Source organism: Syzygium oleosum, unplaced genomic scaffold (assembly GCF_021117445.2).
Source record: "Syzygium oleosum isolate NSW1041296 unplaced genomic scaffold, Sole_v2.1 Sole_v2.07, whole genome shotgun sequence".
NCBI lineage: Eukaryota > Viridiplantae > Streptophyta > Magnoliopsida > Myrtales > Myrtaceae > Syzygium > Syzygium oleosum.
The window spans coordinates 7,660,412-7,684,161 of NW_026607491.1; the positions used below are offsets into that span (position 1 = coordinate 7,660,412).

Below are 23,750 nucleotides of genomic sequence, written 5' to 3' on the forward strand. Positions count from 1 at the left end.
TGCGTTGCAAATTGATTATTGCATGGCGGATTGTAATGCATCGAATGTGGATCACATATTCAAAAATCTCGTGACATGGGGACTTGGTGCGCTTAGTAAATGTGCACATGCATAGCGCTTACCAAGATGGAAGACACAAGCATATGCTAACAAGTCCTTACGGATCTGGTTCACAAGATAAAAGAATTGAAACTCGACTATGCTATAGTGGCATGATGCAAATTTCACACAGAAACCTGAATAATTTCCTTTCTTTATTTTGCCAACTTAAACGATTTAGTGGACGGAGTCATATGCACTCGGAAGCCCAATTATAAATTGCATAACGTGGCACGATTTAACATGTTGTAGCCCTCGTCTTTTGGCCAAGAGTTGCGTAATAATAATAGAAGCATTGACTATGGTTGAAGAAAATAAATCAGAAGTAGAAAGAGCATGTGAAGATCACGTGAATCTGTGGAACTTCTGCAACAAAGAATGACTAGCTATTACCGACAAAGAATAATGCCAGATCATCGCGAGATTTGGTGTTTGCAGACTCAGATTTTGCTGTCTCAGTTGACTTAGGATCCATGTGCAACTCGCCTCATCGGTACGGTAGGTGAGGGAAAGAATAACCAAAATGGGTTCCAAGTTGGCCTCATAATAAGTTTCAGCAGGCTTTTCTCGTCTTAGATTATTGCGGAAGCAAAGGCCGGCCAGAAGGATAGATGCTGGAGATTAGTGCGAGTATTGCTGTTTATAGCATGCTCTAGCGGTCAACTCTTAACGGGTGTAGAGCTTACAAATGAGGCGGAGTGATTAGAAAACTGATGTCCCTTGACCAGTAGCAAAAGTTAATGTTCTCTGTTCCCGACGGTAAGATTCGTTAGGGGTGTTGTTATTATATTCGTGGTGATTTTGGACATGTGAGAGAGCGAGGGAGAACCAAAGCAGAAGCCCAGGACTTCTCTATTTAAACCCTCAACCTTGTGGCTTCTAGTTCACAGTGTAGAGAAAGTTCACCTAGCTAGTAAGTTCAATACGCATTCACTTGCTTCACATTTCATGCCTCAGTCTCATGCCTCTTGTTTTGATCAACGTACTTTCACCACTTCACATATTTGACACTCTTCTCTCACTTTGAACGAGATTATTTCCACGCAGCGTGCATCTCAGATCATTCGCATCAGTTGTGATGATGCCTGTTTGCTCTCTCATCTTTAATGGGTCCGATAGAGAATTGTCATGCTTAACGTAGCTTTTGTGCATTCTTTTTTCTGGAATTTTCACTAGTATTGTCCCGAATTATCAGGCTAAAAGGCGATATGGTTGGCGAGATTTTGAGACGCCGCGTACCCTTTGAAGCATTGCTGCTTTTGCTATGCTTCTGGGCTGCCTCAGTCACCGGATCGGAGTACATGAAGTACAAAGATCCGAAACAGCCGGTCAATGTGAGGATCAAGGATTTGATGAAGAGGATGACGCTAGCTGAAAAGATCGGCCAGATGACTCAGATTGAGCGGACTGTTGCATCAGCTGATGTTATAAAGAACTACCTCATAGGTAAAAGTATCAGTTTTTTCTTGATCGACATTATGAAAGCTTGGGGAATGTGATGAAAACCTCTCTCGTGGCCAGTTGTTTTGTCAATGAGGCTAGGCCACATAGTGAAGTCTAGTCTTCTATTTTTCGTGCTCATTTCAAGTCTATTAGTGGAAGTTATAGCTATTCCTTATCAGCACTGAATGTGATTGGTTCAAGCAGGGAGTGTCTTGAGCGGTGGCGGAAGCGTACCGGCCACAAACGCCTCGGTCGAGACTTGGGTGGACATGGTGAACGAGTTCCAGAGGGGAGCTCTCTCAACCCGTCTCGGCATTCCGATGATTTACGGGATCGATGCTGTTCATGGCCACAACAATGTCTATAAGGCAACTGTATTCCCTCACAACGTCGGCCTTGGTGTGACCAGGTATCCACCCTTATTCCTAGCCGTGTTGTCCTAATTCTTTACGCATTCCATTATCATTTCCATAGTCTTTAACAGGAGCAAAAAAGGTGTAACTTTGTATTTGCTCCGAATAATTCACTAAGGTAGTTTAATTCCTCAGGGACCCTCAACTTGCGAAGAAGATAGGAGCCGCGACGGCTCTAGAGGTCAGAGCCACTGGAATTCCCTACGTTTTCGCTCCCTGTATAGCAGTAAGAGAAATGATGGGCACTCATTTGTAATCTCTTTTCTTGGAAGTACCTTGCCGTATGATCATTTAATATTCCTTAAAACGTGCGAGTGCCAATTTTTCTTTCTCTGTATCACTGACAATCTCTCAAGTTGATTTCCCTTTATTGTATTTTTACAGGTATGCCGAGATCCTAGATGGGGTCGGTGCTATGAAAGCTATAGCGAGGATCCTGCGATTGTCAAGGCGATGACTGAGATAATACCTGGTCTACAAGGAGATATTCCTCCCGGCTCTCGAAAGGGCGTCCCTTTCGTGGCTGGAAAGTACGTGACTTAACCGAGTCTACGCATATTGAAATTACATTTCCAATGTTCAGGAAATGGTCGTATGACTGCATAGAAGTACTCTTTCTTTGCTGTTTCAAATCGACATGATATATGGTTCAAGCATAAGCTCTTTGCAATAGTTTTGTTGCATGAGTGATCTTTTCTGTGAGAATACGAGGTATCGTAACACTGAAGTCGTAAACAGCAAGAAAAACCTTGTGCAGCAAACCACATTCCAAGTTAGCTGATAAGTAAATTTTTTCTTTGAAGGCAAAATGTCGCATCGTGTGCTAAGCACTATGTTGGAGATGGCGGCACGACCAAGGGAATTAACGAGAATAACACGGTGATTGACTTCCACGGGCTCCTTAGCATCCATATGCAGGGCTATTTCAGCGCCGTGATCAAGGGCGTCTCCACAATAATGATCTCTTACAGCAGTTGGAATGGGGTAAAGATGCACTCCAACCATGATCTAATCACGGGTTTCCTCAAGAACAAGCTCAGATTCAGGGTAAGCATCAAACACAAGTATACAGCCCAGAGAAATCTCTTTTTTGCGTGAACATTTTGTCCTTATAGCCGTGGAACTTCTTATGTTTTAGGAAAATGCTTGAGAAGCAAGTAACATATTACTTTGTATGGCTCCAGGGGTTCGTCATCTCCGATTGGCAGGGTATCGATAGGATGACCCCCGTACCAGGCAGCAACTATACGTACTCAGTGCAAACAGGAATTCTAGCTGGAATTGACATGGTAACGATCCATTTGCTCCATGATGACTGCAAATTGTTTCACAAGTTAGTGAATATATGTTCTTCCGAAGAAACCTTGAGTATCACTCCTGAATAGTATCTTCTGACAATGCCATAGATCATGGTTCCCTACAACTACACCGATTTCATTGGCAACATCACAATGCTCGTGAACAAAAATTTCATCCCCATGAGCCGTATCGATGACGCTGTGAAGAGGATCTTGCGGGTGAAATTCACCATGGGCCTGTTTGAGAACCCGATCGCCGATCTAAGCCTGTCCCATCAACTCGGTAGCCAGGTGCGGCACCCAGAGCGCAGAGTCCGAAATTCCACTAATGAACTACCAATAGATTAACCGAACTAACCATTTAATATGTTGACAGGAGCATCGGGAGTTGGCGCGCGAGGCTGTGAGGAAGTCGCTCGTGCTGTTAAAGAACGGCAAGCCTGGTTATGAACCGGTGCTTCCGCTCCCGAAGAAGGCACAAAAGATACTAGTGGCCGGGACTCATGCTCATAACTTGGGATATCAATGTGGAGGTTGGACCATCACTTGGCAAGGCACTAGTGGCAATAACAATTCAGTAGGTAAAGTGTTGAACAACTTGAACTCGACTATTTTTCACTTGGTTTAAGTTATCATTGAGGTTGATTACAGAGGTGTAGAGAGAGTAGTCGGTGTTAGAAAGGAACTTACTGCTTAGCATAACTTGCACGTAATAATTACTCACAGGAACTACAATCCTGGATGCTGTGAGAAAGACTGTCGATCAGAGCACCGAAGTTGTGTACCAAGAGGAACCAGATGTGGGATTCGTTGAGTCGCGCAAATTCTCCTATGCGATTGTCGTTGTCGGTGAGCATTCTTATGCCGAATCGTATGGCGACAGCATGAACATGACGATACCCGAGCCCGGCCCAAGCACTATCAAAAATGTGTGCGGATCTGTCAAGTGCGTCGTCGTAATCATATCAGGCCGGCCAGTCGTGATCGAGCAGTACGTGGCCCAAATGGATGCGCTTGTCGCAGCTTGGCTTCCGGGGACCGAAGGCTTGGGCATAACCGATGTGCTTTTTGGTGATTACGGATTCACCGGCAAGCTCGCACGCACTTGGTTCAGGACGGTCGACCAGCTGCCGATGAATGTGGGCGATCCGCATTATGACCCGTTATATCCATTCGGGTTCGGTCTAACGACAATCCCGGCGAATGATTCCTGAATTCTGGTTTCCCTCTCAGGGTGAAAAACAACGATCTTGTACTCTTCGAACGAAAATAAAGGAAACAAATTCAGATGCTGCAGCAAAGGTCACTATCATCGTCGCAGCAATTTTGCTTCTACATCACGATTTTTCGCCAGCTGAACTTCATTAATCGACTGTGGAACAATTGATGAAATGCAGTCACTCTTAAGACTATTCATGAATTTCAATCTCACTGTTTCTGTAAGAAGTCTTCTTATAAATGTTCAGGGCGAGGCTTAATCAGCGACGGAATGAAAGAAAAGGTTGGAAGTGGATAAGAACCAAAACCAAATGTTAGGTGGATAGCTAAAGGATTAAGGATTAATTATGAAAGAAAAATTTTAAATATTAATGAAATTTTCACGTGTGGTGAATATTTTTGTTTGCCCTTTTTTTTTGTGACAACCACCTAACCATGAGCTTATAAGCAATGCTGACAATTCAGGGCACGACTTATTTGCACAGAACGAATATGACATGAGGTAAAATACAAATTACAAAAAGAAAACCCGAATATGATGTGACAGGATATGCCTCGTGCCTCGCAACTCTATCGTCGATCAATCCGGAGAGTGGGTCGCAATATGTTGATAAAAAAAAACAAGCTAAGAATACCGTTGACTGCTATACTAAAGAGGAGTATATATATATCTACCTAAAACTACTTTAACACGATAGAGTAAGGTACGTTATTAAACGTGAAAAGGGAAAATTTCTCGGTCGTAAATTTCGCACGAAAATTTAGGACTGAATCGACATCCGTACAATAGATTTAAGGCTGATTGGACAATTTCTACAATATGAAAATGACCTTTATTTGACTTCTCACGATATTACCTTCTCTAACCACCGTATTTTACATTTTAAAATCGTCAAGTTTGCATAGTGTTTTAGACAATTTGTAAAGTTATCTATTGAAGAGTTTATCAGGCATTTATTCCGCAATGGGTTTACCAGCATGTGGTTTAGGTGCATAATTCATGCTTTATTTTTACTCACGTAAGACGATGTTCCTTAATCCTTATAATGAAAAATAAATTATAATTCCGACTGAAACTATTTTATTCAATGTTTTTGCGGAATAAGTCTCGGGCAATATTTTATTTTCTTTGTTCAATAAAGTAAGAGATTCTTGGCTCGGACAATAATTTGCAAGAAATAATCGACAGAAGGCATGTCTCCAAATTAATTTTCAATTCGGGGGACTTGTTTCATCCACAAAAGGTGAGATCAAATATAATTCTTCATGTATAGTTGTCGAGAATCATTCATACATTCAACCGTCCCAGCAATTATTAAATTACAATGTCCGATCTAGAAAATCTGGGAAGGAATAACGGGAAAAGAAAATGTCGGGGACCCTTTTATTCAGTACGCCGGACTAGTGCGGCACTGACTTGCACAGATCGTCGAAGCACATGAATCTCATGAACGGCTCACTTAATAAACGGCTCATTCGAGTTGGACTCCGGGCCCGAGGCACTTACTAATTTCCCAAGGGTTTTGGTGTTGTAGACGGATGCGCAAGTAACTAGTGAGAGCATTTCGTTAGAAATTACGTATGCTCGAAACATGCTCGAGTTTCACATGCATGGGAAAAGTTCACGTTCCACCCCAAAGAGACTTCGAAATAGACTTGACAATTCGCGCTTTCCGTCCGTTCACAAAGTTGTCATTCTTCTTTCTACGGTGTAAAGTTTCAAATTATAAAATTCTAAGGGCCCGTTTGGCAACTTGTCAAGTAGTGAAAATTTATATTCTTTTATTTCTAGAATCAATTTAGGAACAGATATCCGTTTGTTAAATTTTTTGTACCCGGGCACAAATTTGTAAAAAATTGTTCCCAGAATCAGTTTTGGAACAAAATCAAGAAGCAAAAAAAAATAACTTCTTGATTCTTGAACAATTTTTCCATTTCTGATTCTTCTTGGTTTTCTTTTTTTTCTTGGTTTTGTTGTTCTTCTTTTTCCCGGCCTGCCGCTGGCCACCAGCCACAGGCCAGGGCCGATGAGGGCAGCCCGCGGCCGCGACAGCGAGACCTTGCCCAGCCATGGCGAGGTCGACCTCACCATCGCCAGCCATGGCCAAGGAATGGAAGGAAACAAAAAAGAAAAAAAAAGGAAAAAAAGAGAAATAAATATTAAAAAATTCAAAATATTATTAATAAAAAGAAATTTTGTGTAGTTACCAAATGCATTTATGTTCTTTTTCTCTTCTAAGAATAGAAAGTTTAGGCAATTACCAGACGCCTTTAAATGCTTATAAATTGTTCCCGGGCACGAAATTAAAAAGAATCATTTCTGAGCAGAATCAGTTCTCGGACACAGAATCGTTGCCATGCGCACCCTAACTCTAACATCATTTGGCGGCAAATCGATCATGTATACAACTTTTAATAAACCTAGTACCAATTCCGTATAACATTTGTTAACGAGTATTCTCAAAATACTTGTTAAACAGCAGAAACTAAAAAAAAATCTTCGGTTCTAATTGTTCACGTATTTTCGATATTACTATTAAAAGTGATCACTCTTTGAAATGTCCCGCTCGTTTTCAATTTAACCACATTTACTGTATGACGGGATAAAAAAAAGTCAAAAAATAAACCTCCACCGCCCTTTTAAACCTATCCATGTGCGGAATTACTGTTCCTCAAAAGCAATGTCATATTTCCACTACCCTTTTGGTTTTCAACTCGCGGTAAAAAAAAAAAACACTTTATTAAAACGCGTAATTTTTTTTCGAGTTTTCTTTTCGGTTGGAATGGGAACCGTACCGAATTCGGCTGCACCGAAGGGGCCCCCACTGCTTTCGTGGGTCGGACGGAGCAGGGCGAATTCGATTGGACCGGCGGAAGACAGAGATGTTTTGTCGGCAACGGTAACATTTGAGGCCGCTCTCCTGCTGCTTTTTCCCAGGGCATCGCTTTGCGTGCCCTGCCTCGGTCAGCAGATAAAACGTCTCTTGCCTCCCTCATCCTCTTGTTTGATTAGTCACAAACGTATCAATTTACATTTTTTTAATAATTAAAATATTAATTTGAAGTAAATTTATCATAAGTGTATTATCGGTTTGAGATTTTTTATGATCAAAAAATTAATTAGGGGTAAAATTATCACAAGTGTATAAATTTAGAGTTTTTATGGTATTAACCCTAGTAATTATTGGATAAAGAATTGCAATATTTAACAGGAAAAATGGAGAATTGCAAGATGTTCATTGCTTCGAGGATGACAATATTTAAAGGTATAACACGTCTTGGGATGCGCGATTCGCACACTGATTGTGTTTTTTTTTTTGGATAATCGTGATCTAAACTATTGTGAGTACTTTGTTGGCAAAAGCCACCAACATTTAAAAATTGTCTCAAACGCTATGCAATAAATGCAAAATATGATGATTCGAGTAGGTAATACAAGGAGAAGTTAAATATTAGAAAGATTGTTCAATCAATCTTAGATCTATAGTATGAATGCCAATCTAGCATTAAACTTTTCAATTTTGTAAATTAAGTCCTAATCTTTTGTGCGAAATTTACGACTAATTGGGTAATTTTCCATTTTCACATTTTATAATATACCTTACTCTATCATCTTAAGTTTTTTCAAGGTAAATATGTCATGGTAAGTATATTTTGGTGTTTTTGATGTCACAAAAAAATAGTTCAAGATAAATGTGTCACAGTAAGTATAATCTGGGGTTTTTTGTGACCTTTTTCCCGAAGAGAAATCATAAAAAAAGAAAGAAAAAAAAGAAGCTTGTTTTCTAATAAGACAATTCGAAATGTTGTACGGGAACAATTCACAGCATTAAGACAAGACAACGAATGTAAATGGATCGACTTGAATTGGATTCCCATCCCACCGATGTGTAGGGCTTATTTCTGGATTTCAAATCGCAAGACATGCTCGAGGTCTCATGTAGATCGGTTAAGAATTTGATTTATGGGTATCCCGAAATTCTGACCAGACTGACCATCTTACTAAAAAACCTAATGTATTCTTAAATAGATAATAGACTATCCAGTCAGCTGTATTTTGTTTTATATTGATATACATGCTTATTCAACATATTATTCAGTAAAAAATTAATTAGTTCAATCTTAAGTTGTCCTATTCTTATTCAAGACGAGTTCGAGACTTCAATTTGAAAGCCCTTATCTTGGATGGTGGGTGGGTTCGGGTTGTATTTGGAACGAATTGGATTCAAATCCGGAATACGGCCGTCCTTCTCAAACCGGTCCGGCTGCTATCCTTACACATGTCTAACCTACATAACTCATCTAAAAGAAAGACAAAATCGCCCATATGCAAAATTTAGACCATCGTAAGGTACATGATTTAGCGATTTTCCCATGCATACCTTTCGCGTGAAGATTTATCCTGTCCACTCCATTCCCCTTAAAAAAAAAATGTGAGATCTTGCATTGCAAATTCTAATCATGATTGATTCTCCGACATAAGCAGCAATTAAAGGCTAAATCCCGCTTCAACGTTAGCCGCGTCCTTTGACTCTTTCTCTCTCTCTCTCTCTCTCTCTCTCTCTCTCTCTCTCTCCAACGGATAGAGATTTCAGACAGGAGGCCCCAGGCTGGTGGAGCATTTGCAGGCCGAGGAAGTTTCACATCCAGAATTTAAAAAAAGTGAAAAATGAAAGCACAGTTGATTGATATCAAAACCACTTTGGAGCATGCGGAAAATGATTGAATAATGCACAGGCCTCCCCCCTTATAAGAAGTGGCGCTTTTAATCTCCCTTTCTTGACATCCCCAAGCCATCTCTCTCCGCCATCAAGGGACGTCTCTGTCACTCCACCACGCTAAACTCAAGACAGAGAGAGGGTGGGAGACAGACGGAGAGTAGAGGGGGAGAAGAATCCCGAACCCAAGTGGAAGAAAGGTCTTTCTTTCTTGGCTGTCTCTTGCATTACCTTGAGTATGTCAATCTTCATGCATCTCTGCTTCGTTTCTCCCCGTCTACATTCCGCCTTGTTATTGTTAGTAATGGGATGCATTTTCTTTTTGTTGCTTCCAGCTACGACCCAGAAGGCCGATTGGGGTGATGAACGTCATGGGGAGGTTCTTAGTAGTACCCATCACCGTGTTCCTCCTGATATGCTGCCGGGCGGCTGCTACGGAGGCCAAGTACGTGAAGTACAGGGACGCGAGACAGCCGGTGAGTGTTCGGATCAAGGACTTGATGAGCAAGATGACACTGGCCGAGAAGATTGGCCAAATGACCCAGATCGAGCGCAGTGTTGCCACGCCCGATGTCATGAAGAAGTACTTCATTGGTAATGTGAATCGATCAGCTTGCTTTGCTTTGATCTTTTTTAGCTCCGTGTGCCCTTCGGAAAAAGTCTGCAACTTTTGAGCTCATTGAGCTTGAAAGGTTGATATTTGTTGGTGTTGATCGAGCTAGCTAAGGAATGAACACAACATGTGGTATAAAGTCATTACGAGAACTCGATCTACTAGGCTGAAACAATCAGGCAATCACTGTTTGAGAAAAGAAACAGGGACTGGTTATGTGGAAAAGTGTGGACTAGGACTTGATGTTTTTGTACGGTGATTGATTGAATCTGTCTTGCCGCAATGGGAGAGGATTATGGGTATGTAATATTTTGTGGTTTTGATGTATTTGCAGGGAGTGTGTTGAGTGGTGGAGGGAGTGTGCCGGCGCCAAAGGCCTCGCCAGAGACCTGGGTGAATGCGGTGAACGAGATCCAAAAGGGTTCTCTTTCCACCCGACTTGGGATCCCGATGATTTACGGGATCGACGCGGTTCACGGTCACAACAATGTCTACAATGCCACCATTTTCCCGCACAATGTCGGCCTCGGTGTCACCAGGCAAGATTCTCTTGACTAGTCTTAATTCGGATAAAAAGAGTGTTAATGTAATTTTTCATTCGGATTTGAACTTCTCATGTGTGATCGAGAAGCTTCATTAGTTTAGAGTGAAAAAGAATCTCATTCTTGATCCTGTCATATTGTTTTCCAGAGACCCTGTGCTACTCAAGAAGATTGGGGATGCTACGGCACTTGAAGTTAGAGCAACCGGTATTCCTTATGCTTTCGCGCCGTGCATTGCGGTAAAGTCGACAACCTTTCGAATACGAGAGAGATTCTTCTGAAGAAAAGTCTTCATTGAGGTCAAGCTGAAAGTTCTGTCGGATGCGTGACCGCTTAATCTTTTTCGCAGGTATGCCGAGATCCGAGATGGGGCCGGTGCTATGAAAGCTACAGCGAGGATCACCGGATTGTCCAGATGATGACCGAGATCATACCCGGTTTACAAGGAGACCTTCCTGCCAATTCCCCAAAGGGTGTTCCATTTGTCGCCGGAAAGTAAGAGCCTTCACGGTTAACTGATGACACTTACTTTTCCCATTCTGTTTCATTTACTTTTTGCTAGGTTGTCATGAGCTTATCCATGATATGAATTCATATCATTTTGTTGGTGCTGTTCACGTTTGTCTTATGCATATCCATGATATGAATCCACATCATTTTGTTAGTGCTGGTTCACGTTTGTCTTAGCATACATGATTGGCTCATTGATTGATGTTGACCGGATACATGTAGTATTTCAAGCCTTCGTGCGATGTCCATAACTCATCCGCAGACCAAATTGGTGACGAATATAAGCCCCATTGACATGACGACTCTTGTTTATCCCATGCGCGCACTTGCTTGCTCTTGTGAGTTAATCATGCCGTTGCGGTCGATAATTTGGCACTCCAGAAAAAGGCTTAATAGAGATCAGGTCGTGTAATTTATTATGTTTAGTGTTAAATAATCATGTTTAAAGCCTGCTTTTAGTGCTGATGCTCAGATCAGGATAAATTTTTTCATGGTCATACGTGGGAAGCACTTCAGGGTGGACCATGTTGTTCTCTAGATACAGAGCACAGCACGTTGAGTACATGAAAGTAAACAGCTATGAATTCCATCTTTATCCTGGTCAAGAGTGCTATGATTTCATGGGTTGACTTGTTGATCTCCGATCTTGACTGTCCTAAAAGTTTCTCATCGTCATTTTCGTGGTTCTGTGCTTATTAGTATGTTTATTTTTGCTCAGGAACAAGGTCGCGGCCTGTGCCAAGCACTTTGTGGGAGACGGGGGAACGACAAACGGCATAAATGAGAACAACACTGTCATTGATTACAATGGTTTGCTCAGTATTCACATGCCTGCGTACTTGGATGCCATTAAGAAGGGTGTCGCCACGGTCATGGTGTCGTATTCGAGTTGGAATGGCAAGAAGATGCACGCAAACCGTGATCTTGTCACTGGGTTCCTGAAAAACAAGCTAAAATTCAAGGTAAGGGAACGAAAAGTAGCCAGAGAATCGGATGTAATAAGTTTCTACTCATGGTGTATTTTGTTATTTGCTAATGAACAAACAGAGCTGAGAATATGAATTTTTCAGGGTTTCGTCATATCAGATTGGGAGGGCATTGACAGGATAACATCTCCTCCTCATGCTAACTACTCGTACTCTGTTCAAGCTGGAGTTGGTGCAGGAATCGATATGGTGAGTTCAACAAGGAATGTCTCTCAGACTATGGATTTTGATTATATTCTTGATTGGTTTGGCTCGAGAAGATAAAATATGTATCCGATCTTCACTGCTTTTTTTCTCGCAGGTCATGGTGCCCTACAACTTCGCTGAGTTCCTCGATGACCTGACTTATCAGGTGAAGAACAATGTAATCCCGATGAGTCGGATTGACGATGCCGTGAGGAGGATCTTGAGGGTTAAATTTGTCATGGGACTTTTTGATAACCCGCTGGCCGATAACAGCTTGGCCAACCAAGTAGGGAGCCCGGTATGTGGTTACGGATCAATCAGCTTAAATGAGCAACACGATCGATCATTCTAATTCCTAGAAAAAGTCTCTCTGGCTAAAATTAAAATCACAATGTCGAACAGGAACACAGAGAATTGGCAAGGGAAGCTGTGAGGAAATCACTGGTGCTTCTAAAGAACGGTAAATCTATGAGCAAGCCATTGATTCCGCTTCCTAAGAAAGCGCAGAAGATACTTATTGTGGGAAGTCATGCCGACAACTTGGGCTATCAATGTGGAGGTTGGACAATTGCATGGCAAGGCCTTAATGGCAACGAGCTCACAGTCGGTATGGTCTGAGCATTTCACGTTTGTCAACTTGAATGAAAAATATTTCGATAAAACTGATGGCAATTTGTCTACTTGTTGCCAGGTACCACAATCCTCAATGCAGTGAAGAGCACAGTCCATCCGGATACCCAAGTGGTCTACAACGAGAACCCCGATGCAAACTTTGTGAAGTCCAACAACTTTGCATATGCCATTGTCATCGTAGGCGAGCCATCTTATGCGGAGACATTTGGCGACAGCTTGAACTTGACCATCTCTGAGCCGGGGCCAAGCACTATCAGCAACGTGTGTGGGTCAGTCAAGTGCGTGGTGGTTGTCATCTCAGGCCGCCCCGTCGTCATTGAGCCCTATGTCTCAAAGATAGATGCCCTGGTGGCTGCTTGGCTTCCAGGGACTGAAGGCCAGGGAGTCGCTGATCTCCTGTTTGGCGACTACGGTTTCACCGGCAAGCTTGCAAGGACATGGTTCAGGAGTGTCGATCAGCTTCCGATGAACATCGGGGACCCGCATTACAACCCGCTCTATCCGTTGGGGTTTGGCCTGACGACGAAAGGCACCAAGGAGAGCAATCCTACATATTCTTGAACCGCTTTATCCGTTTGGGTTTGGCCTGACGACGAAAGGCACCAAGGAGAGCAATCCTACATATTCTTGAAAAGATTGATGTATTTGTATAATTTATCTTCTTATCATCAGGGAGGAGATTGAAATTGTATCTTAATTATTTTTCGATGATATCTTTGATTATTCAATGGTGAGATCAAAATGGGTGTTCAATGTAAACCTTTCTTGAATTGTTTGCAGCAATCGTGACGGTATTCTTGGATCTCTGCAACTACATTTACAGTTGATTTAAGTCAATCGAGCAAAAAACAGAGCAACTACTCTCGTGACTTGCTAAATCTGTTAGGTTACGTGACAAGATTCACGTAAGTGTACATCGAAACGGCAACGTATTCGGTGCGTATGATCTCAAGCTTTAACCTATCCCGTTATTGCCCCAACGTGGAATGCTTCAATTTGTCCCCATACATATCATGGTAGGAAATCAGGTGTCGGGTAATTTTCTTTATCAACAGTTTTCCGACATTTACTAATTCTTTCATAAATCTTTTTTTTTTTCATAATTTTATTAACACGAACAAAACGGATGATCGAATTGTACCATCTTAATCTCTCCACTTTTCGCTAAGTTTGTTAAATCCAATTCGACCTATCTTTAATTTGTTGCCTTATACTAGGAAAGGTATTGAATCAGAACAACTGGTGAAAGAAATCTGAGACATTAATTTACAGTTATTCAAGTCTTAAACAAGGTGCTTATCTTTATCCATCCAAGAGCATAGATGGATATGAAATCTGCTGTTTCCTAATCACAGCGCTCGAGATCATCAGCCAACTACATATCCAGATTAGGATTGCTGCCGGAAGACGTTATCCCATCCCTATCTCCGTGTCGCTGCGTATGTGCGTGTGGCTACATTTATATATATAGCAGAGGGAGAGCATTCCACAGTCAAAACAATTCAGACTTTTGGTGACGAGTTTCGCTGTCCGTCGCTGAAAGTTTGTCGCCTGTTGTCGCTTCCCTTAGTGGGGAGAGCTTGAAGCTGAAGAAGCATTGAAGGTAAATTACGAAGAGATCTGTTTTGGTTCGTTCCATTGCCTTTGCTTATGTTGAGGATTTGTTTTTGCGAGGAAGATTTAATAGTTGTTCGTGGGTTTTGTGGTAAAGTAGATTTAATGAGTAATTCATTCTTTGTGCTGGATTGTGACAATTGACTTTTTTGAATTATTTAGATCGGCGAAATCGGGATATTTTCTATCGCACTAGTAAACTTGGTTACTTTACTAATCCATCGAAATTGTTGAATTCTTTTTGGCCAATCTGTAAAATTTGCAATCGAATGCATAATGTCAATGATTTGACATCTTCTTTTGCAGGACTAGACGCTCGACTATTTTGAAGTACTTAGATCTCTCTAATTGATAAATTTACTATTATGTATATGATTTTTGCTTTGAGGATTACTTCATGTCTTCTTTCGTGATCACGATAATCTTTGAGTATTCACTCTTTCATGTGGATGATCATCATCTTCATCTTGCAGGATCATTGACATTAGCGAAACAAAGATGGCAAAGCTTTCATTCCTTTCAATGGGGATGATCCTCTTCCTGTGTTGCTGCTCGGCCACTGCTGGAACGGCGTCAGCTGATCAAGGCTACTCGAAGTACAAGGACCCTCGTCAATCCGTCAACACGCGGATAAAAGACCTCATGCAAAGAATGACCCTTCAGGAAAAGATTGGCCAGATGACGCAGGTCGACTACTCGGTGGTCACCCCCGGCACCCTGAGAAACTACTCCCTTGGCAGCTTGCTCAGCGGCGGAGGAAGCACGCCGATCCCCAAAGCGAAGGCTCGAGACTGGATGGACATGGTGAATAGATACCAAAACGAATCTCTCTCTAGTCGCCTCGGAATCCCGATTATCTACGGCATCGACGCGATCCACGGGCACAACAACGTGTATCAAGCCACTATATTCCCGCATAATGTTGGCCTCGGGGCTACGCGGTAAGCCTATTTGAGCATTCTATGCATACATTAATCAACATCTGTTGACATATGTTCTTTCTGCTCTACGTAACAGCCCATTATATTGAGCAGAGACAGTTAATTGAGAAGTTAGTATAGCTAGATCAAGTATTACCGTCAAAATCACAACAAATCACATTATGTTACAAAATGATTTGGGTGTCAATTGCAATGTTATCAACGCAATTATCTTTGTTTGATCATGTATTTCGAGTAGATTCTATATGATATCACAACAATTTCCAGTATTTAGTTATATAACTTAAAGAAAAGTCAATGTTTATCATTTCAGGGATCTGGATCTCGTGAAGAGAATTGGGGCTGCGACCGCACTCGAAGTTAGGGCGACGGGGATTAATTATGTGTTTGCACCATGCATTGCGGTGTGTATTCATTTAAATATGATAATTTCAACAAACATTCGGTTTCTGAGTGTTCTTAACATATTTATGATTCTCTTTTTCTATCTCGAAACCGTGAATTAGGTATGCAGAGATCCGAGATGGGGCAGGTGCTATGAGAGCTACAGCGAGGATCCATCTGTTGTTCAAGCCATGACGTCGATCATCCCTGGATTGCAAGGCGAAATTCCTGCTGGCGGGCGAAAGGGAGTGCCTTATCTCGGCGGAAAGTAAGCTTTTGTTTTGATTAGACTAGTTTGAGTTGGTGGTTAGTTCCTATTTGGCTTTGTTCCACCAAGAAAAGGTTTATCAATCGCCCTCTTGGTATCACATTTTGTAGAAGGTGTCATATTAGCGAATACCCTAAAGTCTTGAGTGTCCATTTTGAAATGCTGGGTAGTGTCTCCAGCAACTCTCATACTATTTTTTTTTATTTGGTCGAACTCTCATGCTATTTGACTAAGTTAAATGTTGTCATTATCTCATACTTTGGACAGTGACAAGGTTTTGGCCTGTGCAAAGCACTATGTGGGAGATGGTGGCACCACAGGGGGCATCAATGAGAACAACACGGTGACTGATTGGCATCAACTGTTGAGCATTCACATGCCCGGTTATTACAAAGCCATAATCGAGGGCGTCTCAACAATCATGGTCTCGTATTCGAGCTGGAACGGAGTGAAGATGCATGCTAACCGCTTTCTCATCACGGACTTCCTCAAGAACACCTTGAAGTTCAAGGTACATTTATTAGTCTCTCCTCGGTCATGTCATTTGTGATTGATACAGATTGTTGATTGAATTGAATCAACCGGTTCTAAATTCTTGCAGGGCTTTGTAATAACCGATTGGCAAGGAATCGATAAGATCACCACCCCGATCGGCATAAATTACACATACTCTATTCAGATGGGAATCGAAGCCGGGATTGACATGGTCAGTGGCTATGGCTACTCACCTTTTCCTTTCATGCAAAAGTATTGGATTGCCAAATTAATCTTAATGGGCAAGAGCTTTTTTTTTCCCTTTCCACTCGTAGGTCATGGTTCCCTTCAATCATACGGTGTTCATCGATACCCTGACCCAATTGGTCAATGCCAATGTGATCCCCATGAGCCGGATTGACGATGCCGTCAAGAGGATCTTGAGGGTGAAGTTCACGATGGGCCTATTTGAGAACCCTCTGGGCGATCAGAGCTATATTTCCCAGCTTGGAAGCCAGGTTAGACAATGCAAGAGCACATTACTCGGACTATTTATGACATGTACGCAAGAATTGTTTTATTCCAATTCTGTGTCAATGTAGGAGCATAGAGATTTAGCAAGGGAAGCGGTCAGAAAATCACTGGTTCTGTTGAAGAACGGGCACAATGCGGATTCCCCAGTGTTGCCGCTTGCCAAGAACGCTTCTAAAATACTGGTGGCCGGGACTCATGCCAACAATCTGGGCTATCAGTGTGGTGGTTGGACCATCACTTGGCAGGGTGGAAGTGGCAACAACCTAACCAGTGGTACATTCTCTTTCCTTTCCTCTTTAGTACACTGCATACGAAACAATTGATGTCATGTGGAGGACTAGGTCGTAGCCACCGGGAGTTATATCGAATGTATAATGTCGCGGTAACGACGTGACGTTTTCACATTTACATGTTTAATCAAAGTAGGGAGTTTCTGATGTAGTACGTTATTCATGATTTTGTGCACTTGATAATAGGGACCCCTATCCTAGGCGCGATAAGTAAGGCAGTAGACCTCGACACAGAGGTTGTCTTCAGCGAGAACCCCAATGCTGACTTCGTCAAGGCACACAACTTCTCATACGCCATTGTCGCGGTCGGGGAGCTTCCCTACGCGGAGACGGCAGGAGACAGCACAAACCTGACGGTGGTGGAGCCAGGCGAGGATATCATCTCCAACGTGTGCTCGTCGGTGAAGTGCGTGGTGATCGTGGTTTCAGGAAGGCCGGTCAAGATAGAGCCGCTCGTAGCGCATATTGACGCACTGGTGGCCGCGTGGCTGCCGGGGAGCGAGGGGGATGGGGTGGCCGACGTCTTGTTCGGGGACTACGGATTCACTGGGAAGTTGCCGATGACATGGTTCAAGACCGTGGATCAGCTTCCCATGAACGTGGGTGACCCTCACTACGATCCACTCTTCCCATTTGGTTTCGGTCTCACCACCGAGCCCCACAGGCGGACAGTGAGGGAGAAATTGAAGAGTGCAACTTCGTTATTCTAAATTTTAAGTTTTATCTTATCTCATGAACATTCAGTAGGAGATTCTGGTGGGTATTTCTTTTGCCAACCCATAATCATTTTGGATCGTGGTTCAAAATTAGGACATGGTACAATTTGAATAATCTTCACCAGGGTACTCCAAGCATTATTCTGGTTGTTTTCCATTTTGCATGATTGAACTTAATAGTGATTTTCTTATTTTTCATATGATTTTGTTGCGTATATTTCTCTTTGGAACCTTACGTTTCACCTACAAAATCCCAAAATGCGAGGGTAGAGCATGCTTCTTGTCGTGTGGCATAACATTAACAGAGTTGCATAACAGTAATGATGCTGCATGGTTTTTGGAAATAGACCGTTTCCACATGGCTAATACTATTTTCTTGCCAGAATGTGGTGGTGTTCTTACGTAATGTAACTATTCAAGTAAACAGAATTTTGCTCAAGAACTCATGAAATCTTAGGTGTTTTATGCACTGTGTTGAGATTAGAATATTTAAGAAAAGTTCATTTGCACGACCCTGGAAATTACCTCTTTTTCAAGTCAAAAGCGCAAACTTGTAACGAGTATCAAAAGAAATAATAAAATTATAAACGAGAATCCCGAAGCTAAAGCTGAAATTTCTAAATTGATATAAGAATTATCTCATCTAAGTTTTTGTTTATATCGGGTTGTATGTAATAGTATCACGACACGTAAATACGCATCTAATTTTTCATGAATTTTTTTGAATTCGGATAATGTTTTAATCTTGGCAGCCTTTTGCTTTTCACTTAATCCTAAACAAACAAGTCCTTACTAAATATGCATAGTTATTTAACCCTGCTAGGGCTTGGTTTTGGAGCAATTTTTGGAACTTACACAACAGCTTACTCTTATAAAAATTTACGAACCCCAAAAATTTTTATTATGATTTGATTTTTTTTCAGCATCAATCAGCATTTTCAAACCTAGCCTCTCGTTATTGTTAGGTCTTAGGTTTTTATGATCGTTGGTCATAAATACTATCAACTTTATCTTTTGCCACTCCGTAGGTTGTATCTACAAATTTAACTGAATGGTAGTGTTCGCAAATTTGAGGCGGCTTGTTGTATAATTCATGTGAGATAATTTATCTATTAAAAAAATACTATCGTCGGTCGTAAATACTCGACTACTTCACTGAGCCAGGTTTAGGATGTTATATCAAATATTACTGTCGTGTTTGGAAAGTAATAGAAACTTAACAATACAAGTTTGGGACAAGGCCAGTCGTTCCAAATGCGTCCCACTTCCATCCCCATCGTCTTTGTAAATTTCAAAAGCACAAACCATACTTGCCTCAATTTCATAAAAGATAGACCAATGAGAAAGAATTAAAAAAGATTATGCATAAGCTTCCAAACCTCAGCCAGAGTACTTTTGTATAACATTATTAAACCTCAGCCAGAGTACTTTTGTATAATATTTAATAATGTTATGATGAGTTTATAGTCCTTAGTACTATAGCTGAATATGTAATATATATATTTGGCGAAGAATATGTAACAGTTGGCGGTGTTGAAAAGTAAAAGAGAAGCCGAGAGATAAAAGAAAAGAAAGGCCAAGTCGTGCGTAACCAGAAAGGAGAAGAAGAAAGAAGAGAAGGAAAAAGATAAAAGAAAATTTGTTTCGGACACCCGACAAGCCAGATTAACTACCTCTTGCAAAGTCTGATAAGTATTCGAGCGTGTAGTTCATATAATCGGAGTAGTTTACAGAGTTATGCTTATATTCAAAGTTATGTGAATTTTTAACTATAAGGTTCGATTGAGGAGTTATAGAACCGTGGATATATATGTAAATGATAGTTTAGGACGTTGTGGAGTTGTGGGGTTTGACATAAATCGATTCCAAAGTGCAGTTTGATCAGAGTGAATTTTTGAAGTTTCACGCTCAAGCTCCGCGTTGCGGATAACTTTGAATATCCGTTTCTGACAAGAGTTTTGTTAGTGCGTAAAAGTTGTTTCATTAACGAATAAGCTTAGTTTAGCCTATTCATAATTGAGGTAGTGTTATACTCGATTTTGACAAAATTTCTCACTTATTTGATAGGATTTTGAATTCGTCGGTTTGAAAGTAACCTTTGTGATTTTGTTTTAGGCCTTACTAGGTGAGCGATGCTATCTTTTCTATATATTTGTAAAAGCGATACAGATTCGATATATTATGAGTTATAAAAGAGCATGTTTGTTGCATAAAATTTGGATCGAATATTTACTACTTTTCGGTTATTTGTAGATTGTTTGAAAAACGTTTTATAAAAGGTGTTTCAAAATGTTATTGGTTTATGAAATGAATTACGAAATGGGATGAGAAAAGGTCCTGTAAAATAGATATTCCTTTTAATGAATGGAGTTGAGAAACATTATATTTTTTAGGTTTGCAAAACCTTTTATTGTGAAAAAATTACGAAAAGCTCTTGACTTTTAGTATAGTTTATGGAAATATTATATGTATTGATTTGTAAAATGCTATATGAAATGCATTCTATTGAATAAATTGAATTGTGAAAGGTGATTCGATTCAGTTTATGAAACCAATTTTTGAAATGAATTATGGTTTTGATTGTGGGTTTATTGGAGAATGAGGTTTATGCTCACGTTGCTATAATTAGAACCCATTAAGGGGGGGAGGGAGTGAGTATAAACACTATTGTCAGGATGTCCTTTTGTGCCGAACTATCGGTTGATATAGGTGGTAGATCTAGCCAAGGTAAAATTGATCGCATTTGTCACTAGTGTTAAGCATAATCATAGTTAAATATTGAGCATTATTGATCAATGGAATAAACAATTGACGTTTGACTTGACTAGATTATTTAATAATATGGATCATTGATGGTTGATGTTGGAAAGAAATCATTTACTTTTAAAATGTTATGTGATTTGGGATTGACGAGTTATGATATCGGTATATAAGTATATATAGTGGGTGCTCGATTTGTTTAGAAGAGATGTGCAATAGTCACTAAACTATGGTTTCTCACCCCTTTCATTCCAAATCTATTTCGGGTCCTTCGGCTAGCAGCAAATAGGACGAGCGATATCGACGAGGAATTTTGGTAGTGGAATTGTGGGTATGAGTTGAGATAGTCTTAATACATGTCTATAATGATATTTGTTAAGCTTAGTTGAGTTGGAAGTGTATATAAACTCTTGATAGATTATAGAAACTCTGATACTGTAACTAATCGGCTCGTTTATCAGGTATATATCTATACATATACACACACAAATGGACATATATTTGTTGATAGCAAGCCATCGTTTATATTTAAGTCCAAACATTTTGCATATGCCATTGTCGTCATAGGCGAGCCACCTTATGCGGAGACATTCCGTGCGCCCGGGCCAAGCATTATCAGCAATGTGTGTGGGTGAGTCAAGTGCGTGGTGGTCATCATCTCGGGCCGCCCCGTCGTCATCGAACCCTATGTCTTGAATATAGATGCCCTGGTGGCCGCTTGGCTACCAGTGGACGAAGGCCAAGTGTCATACCCCGAAATCTACCAGGATGGGGGATGACACGGCCGTCCTTCCACCTGAAGGACGCAGCCTCAATCACCCAAAAGTCGACATGACATCGCTCTCGCTCTATGGCTGCTAATCAAAGATCCTGAAAGATTGGGAAAAGAGGGGGTGAGCAATCACAGCTCAGTAAGTAGTGCGTATCTCTTCTAAGCAGATCAAGCAACCACTATTCATGCATAAAGCAATACCAAAAACTCATATTTTCAAACCCACAATATCATATACATATCATATCAAATATGAGTTATTTTTCTTTTTCACAAAACTCGATACAAACCAGAAAACATTCATTTGATACGCCATTACAATTCAATCATCAATGGTCAGGTCCATTGATTAATCTCGTCAAATCACATGTCAATGGTCCAATCTATTGACCAATCTCAATAACTCACATATCAATGGTCTATTCCATTGATTAATCTCATCATAAAAGGGCTCGTTTGGGGTAGAGGCGCAGCTGCACTGCCATCCTCAACCCGACCCGATATTATCCTTTTTTAACCGCAGCCACACTGCCATCGCTCTCAAGGATTTGCCCTGGCACAGCAGAAACACATCGATGGTCTATCCATCGATCAATCTATTGCTCAATATCAAATCATGATCATGTATCTCGCCCCGTGATAAGGCGACCAAGATTTCCCCCTTGACAAGGTCTCCACCTACTATAAGCCAGTGGCTCAGCCCACAAGGATATCCTAGACTAGTATGCGCATACCCACAAGCCCCTCAATGGGCTCACAGCGATATTGAGCATCAAATCATCATCCTCAACAATATCTTCCACAATGCCAAATCCAGAAATCATTTCATAACCCATATCATAAATCACAATATAGTTCCAAAACCATTTCATAATCCAATTTATAATCAATCTTAGAAAATGGTTTCACAAACCAAAACGTATAATATTTCTCAACTTCGTTTGTCAAACTGAAAACATTTCACAAGACATATCTCACATCATTTCAGACTTCTTCATAAATCGATATGCACATAACGTTGTTCATAAAACTTTTCTCAATTCATTTATAACTCATTCCATAAACTAGTTCGCAACATATTTCTTAAAAGCATTCTTAAATTCCTCAAATCGTTCTCAACTATCAAAAAGGAGCAATGGCCCGATCCAGAATTTTATGCAACAAACATGCTTTAGTAATTCGTACGATACTCAAATTCTTATCATTTTCAAAACATGATTTTATAAACTCAAAGAAGAGATAGCACTACTCACCTGGAATGCCCCAAAACCAAATAACGTCGCTAAACGCCCCGATAATCTCGTAATCCCATCAATTGAACGAGAATCGACATCAAAATCAAGTAAAATACTAAGATAATTACTAAACGGCTAAACGACGCTTAAACGCTGACAAGATAACTCAAAGGCGCCGACAAATTGCTTATCCAAAGCGATTATCCAAACCGTCCTTAATGCGGAGCTTGAGCGCGAAACTTGATTGCACCATAACTTTCTCCACCGAACCCCGTTTCAAGCAAGCTTATAGTAAAAAAAATGCCCGTTCTGAGTATTACAAAAGCCCCAACTTGGCCGTCCCAAAATTGAGCCGAAAACCGATGAAAATCGGCCTAAAGCCCACTAGTCGCGCACTGTTCACCTTGTGCGGCCAACTTCAAAAATTCATATTGGGCAAACCGTAGGTCCAAATCAAGATCCGTAAAATCCCACGGCTCCACAATACCATAAACTATCAATTCTATATATATATACGCAGCTCAACGACTCAAAAATTGGACTTCACCGCTCGAATTTCCCAAAATTTCGAATTTAAACCCTAAATCAGAAAACTTCTCCGATCGGATGAACGAGGGGCGTGAGTGCTTACCAGGCGTTGCGATACGAAGTCGAATCGGCTAGGCGAGGTTCGTGCGGCACCAAACCCTCCTCCTCTTCTTCTTCTATTTTCCTCTCTCTTTCTTTTCCTTTCTCCTTTTCTCGGCCGAGCATGCTCTCGATTAAATAAGCTAAAGCTCCACTGTAGCTGCTTTTGACTTTTTGACCTTTTTTTTTTTTTCAAATATTACACCAAGGAGTCGCCGATCTCCTGTTTGGCGACTCCGGTTTCACCGGCAAGCTTGCAAGGACATGGTTCAGGAGCGTCGATCAGCTTCCGATGAACGTCGGGGACCCGCATTACGACCCGCTCTATCCGTTTGGGTTTGGCCTGACGACCAAAGGCACCAAGGAGAGCAATCCTACATATTCTTGAAAAGATTGATGTATTTGTATAATTTATCTTCCTCTCATTAGGGAGAAGATTAAATTAGTATCTTAATTATTTTTCGATTCATATATAA

General features: G+C 41.0%; 3 protein-coding genes across 5 annotated transcripts; all 3 read left to right on the forward strand.

Moving 5' to 3' along the window:
* The first annotated feature begins 686 nt into the window (after positions 1-686).
* On the forward strand, positions 687-4,554 carry LOC115676128 (uncharacterized). 2 transcript variants are annotated; one of them, XM_056313269.1, is made up of 10 exons: positions 687-858; positions 1,295-1,545; positions 1,747-1,951; positions 2,091-2,181; positions 2,340-2,485; positions 2,759-3,002; positions 3,140-3,244; positions 3,362-3,544; positions 3,630-3,834; positions 3,980-4,554. In XM_056313269.1, the coding sequence occupies exons 2-10, from the start codon at positions 1,308-1,310 to the stop codon at positions 4,465-4,467; spliced, it is 1,905 nt and encodes a 634-aa protein (XP_056169244.1). In that variant the 5' UTR covers positions 687-858; positions 1,295-1,307; the 3' UTR covers positions 4,468-4,554. The 2 variants fall into 2 exon arrangements, with proteins under 2 accessions (XP_056169244.1, XP_030454866.1); XM_030599006.2 differs by lacking the exon at positions 687-858 and adding an exon at positions 891-1,012.
* Positions 4,555-9,103: 4,549 nt separating this feature from the next.
* Positions 9,104-13,221, forward strand: LOC115675792 (uncharacterized). Its single transcript, XM_056313270.1, has 10 exons — positions 9,104-9,389; positions 9,525-9,783; positions 10,137-10,341; positions 10,493-10,583; positions 10,694-10,839; positions 11,573-11,816; positions 11,925-12,029; positions 12,142-12,324; positions 12,429-12,633; positions 12,718-13,221. The coding sequence occupies exons 2-10, from the start codon at positions 9,552-9,554 to the stop codon at positions 13,218-13,220; spliced, it is 1,914 nt and encodes a 637-aa protein (XP_056169245.1). The 5' UTR covers positions 9,104-9,389; positions 9,525-9,551; the 3' UTR covers position 13,221.
* A 1,515-nt stretch (positions 13,222-14,736) lies between these two features.
* On the forward strand, positions 14,737-23,740 carry LOC115675813 (uncharacterized). Of its 2 annotated transcripts, XM_056312968.1 has the most exons (10): positions 14,737-15,214; positions 15,528-15,618; positions 15,721-15,866; positions 16,134-16,377; positions 16,468-16,572; positions 16,676-16,858; positions 16,943-17,147; positions 17,351-17,717; position 17,854; positions 23,528-23,740. In XM_056312968.1, the coding sequence occupies exons 1-10, from the start codon at positions 14,772-14,774 to the stop codon at positions 23,660-23,662; spliced, it is 1,920 nt and encodes a 639-aa protein (XP_056168943.1). In that variant the 5' UTR covers positions 14,737-14,771; the 3' UTR covers positions 23,663-23,740. The 2 variants fall into 2 exon arrangements, with proteins under 2 accessions (XP_056168943.1, XP_030454458.1); XM_030598598.2 differs by lacking the exon at positions 23,528-23,740 and having other exon boundaries at positions 17,351-18,078.
* Positions 23,741-23,750: the final 10 nt, after the last annotated feature.